At 46.3% G+C, this 1508-nt stretch overlaps 1 protein-coding gene across 1 annotated transcript; it reads left to right on the top strand.

The window, feature by feature from the left end:
- Window positions 1–245: 245 nt before the first annotated feature.
- On the top strand, window positions 246–1235 carry LOC131006012 (uncharacterized). Its single transcript, XM_057933166.1, has one exon. It carries the CDS (start codon window positions 246–248, stop codon window positions 1233–1235), a length of 990 nt encoding a protein of 329 aa, XP_057789149.1.
- The last annotated feature ends 273 nt before the right edge of the window (window positions 1236–1508 follow it).

Here is a 1508-nt window from a genome sequence, read left to right as displayed (position 1 = left end):
CCCAAAGAGTCAGGAAGCCGGACTTACCGGCACATAAATTCCACGCGCTTCAACCCTTTGCTCAAGGAGGACATGGCGTGCTCAAAGTTCCTCGCGAAATCCAGAATTTTCAGGCGTCAAAATTCCAACACGCGCTTATTGGTCGTTTCATGATGAATAAAGGTGAAACACCTAGGACAACTAGAGAACTCAAGGCGGAATTATAATCGTTGTGGGCGATTAAATCTCCTTGGTTTCTCATGCCGATGGGAAGAGGATTCTATACTTTAAAGTTCATCGACAAGGAAGATAAAGCTACCGCTAAACGACATGTGATCTGGGATCTTCCTGCCGGTTCGATACGTCTTCGTGATTGGGTTCGCTATTTTAACCCCTATAAAGAATCGTCCCCCTTGGCTCAAGTTTGGGTGAGAGTCTATTACCTGCCGGTGGAGTTCTGGCATCCGGAGGTTCTTTCGGGCATAGGTCGATGGTTGGGACAACCTTTGAAGATTGATGGAATGTCTATTGATGATGAAGTAGCTCACTTTGCTCGTATTTTAGTGGAAATTGATCTCTCTCAACCTCTCCCGGAATTCATGACGATCGATGGAGGCGAGTATTTTTTTAACATTGAATTCAGTTATGAATATATTCCTTTATATTGCACTATATGTAAGATAACTGGACACTCGCCGGACAAGTGTCGGCGAGGAAAAACAGGGAAAAATGTTGAACCTGAGGCGAAGATCATTAGAGGCCCGGAATGGCAGGCTGTTGTGGAGGCCAAGAGTAAGCAGCCTCTCGATGGAGAGGTGACATCTGACTCAGAGTCGGAAGATGGAGCTAAGGAAGTGAGTGTTTCTGCGCACAAGGAGTTTACAGGGCCGGATCTTTTGGAAAATTTGTGTAACAGGAGCTCGGGGTCTAACCACAATCAACTGGGGTCCCAGGATGGTAACAGATTCGCAATCCTCGAAAATTCCTCGATTCAAGAGGATTTGGTGACTAACAAGCAGGATACCATTCTTAAGAACACAGCGGGGGACATCGACATGAACACTGCTTCGTCAGAAAATTATAATAATCAAGGAATGAGATCTCAACAGCAAGAGAAGGGTTGGGAATTTGCTGCCACTAAACATATTTCTCTGGAGCTTAGCATCGAACAGTTGAGAGATGCTACTGATAAGAGGGAATCTCAGCAGCCTCTTTCGGTGGAAATTTTCCCAAAAGAGATGGGGGCGTCAATTTAATGACGGCAGATGGATCTATTTTGCAGGTTGATGGGGAACAAAGGATAGAACAGCAGTTGGGGGACGTATCGAAGAAGGTGTTAGCAGTTTCGCACAACGGTTCTCTTCAGGTGGAGCAAATGAACGAACCATGGGGTGAAGTTACGGAGAATGTGGCAGCAGGCTTGACTCAGGTTTCTCTTCAAGAGGAGAGACATGGGAGGGATCGCGACACCATTACTCAGCAGACTGCGCAGAGCACTCTTGCTCCTTTTTCGGCTGACCAAACAAGCA

Source organism: Salvia miltiorrhiza, chromosome 1, assembly GCF_028751815.1.
Source record: "Salvia miltiorrhiza cultivar Shanhuang (shh) chromosome 1, IMPLAD_Smil_shh, whole genome shotgun sequence".
In the NCBI taxonomy this organism is placed as follows: domain Eukaryota; kingdom Viridiplantae; phylum Streptophyta; class Magnoliopsida; order Lamiales; family Lamiaceae; genus Salvia; species Salvia miltiorrhiza.
The sequence above is the reverse complement of the archived record's forward strand: the minus strand, read 5'-3'. Positions and strand labels throughout refer to the sequence as shown.

Excerpts from the sequence above, each read along its gene's own strand:
- LOC131006012 (XM_057933166.1), top strand. The coding sequence starts at position 246 with ATGGGAAGAGGATTCTATACTTTAAAGTTCATCGACAAGGAAGATAAA.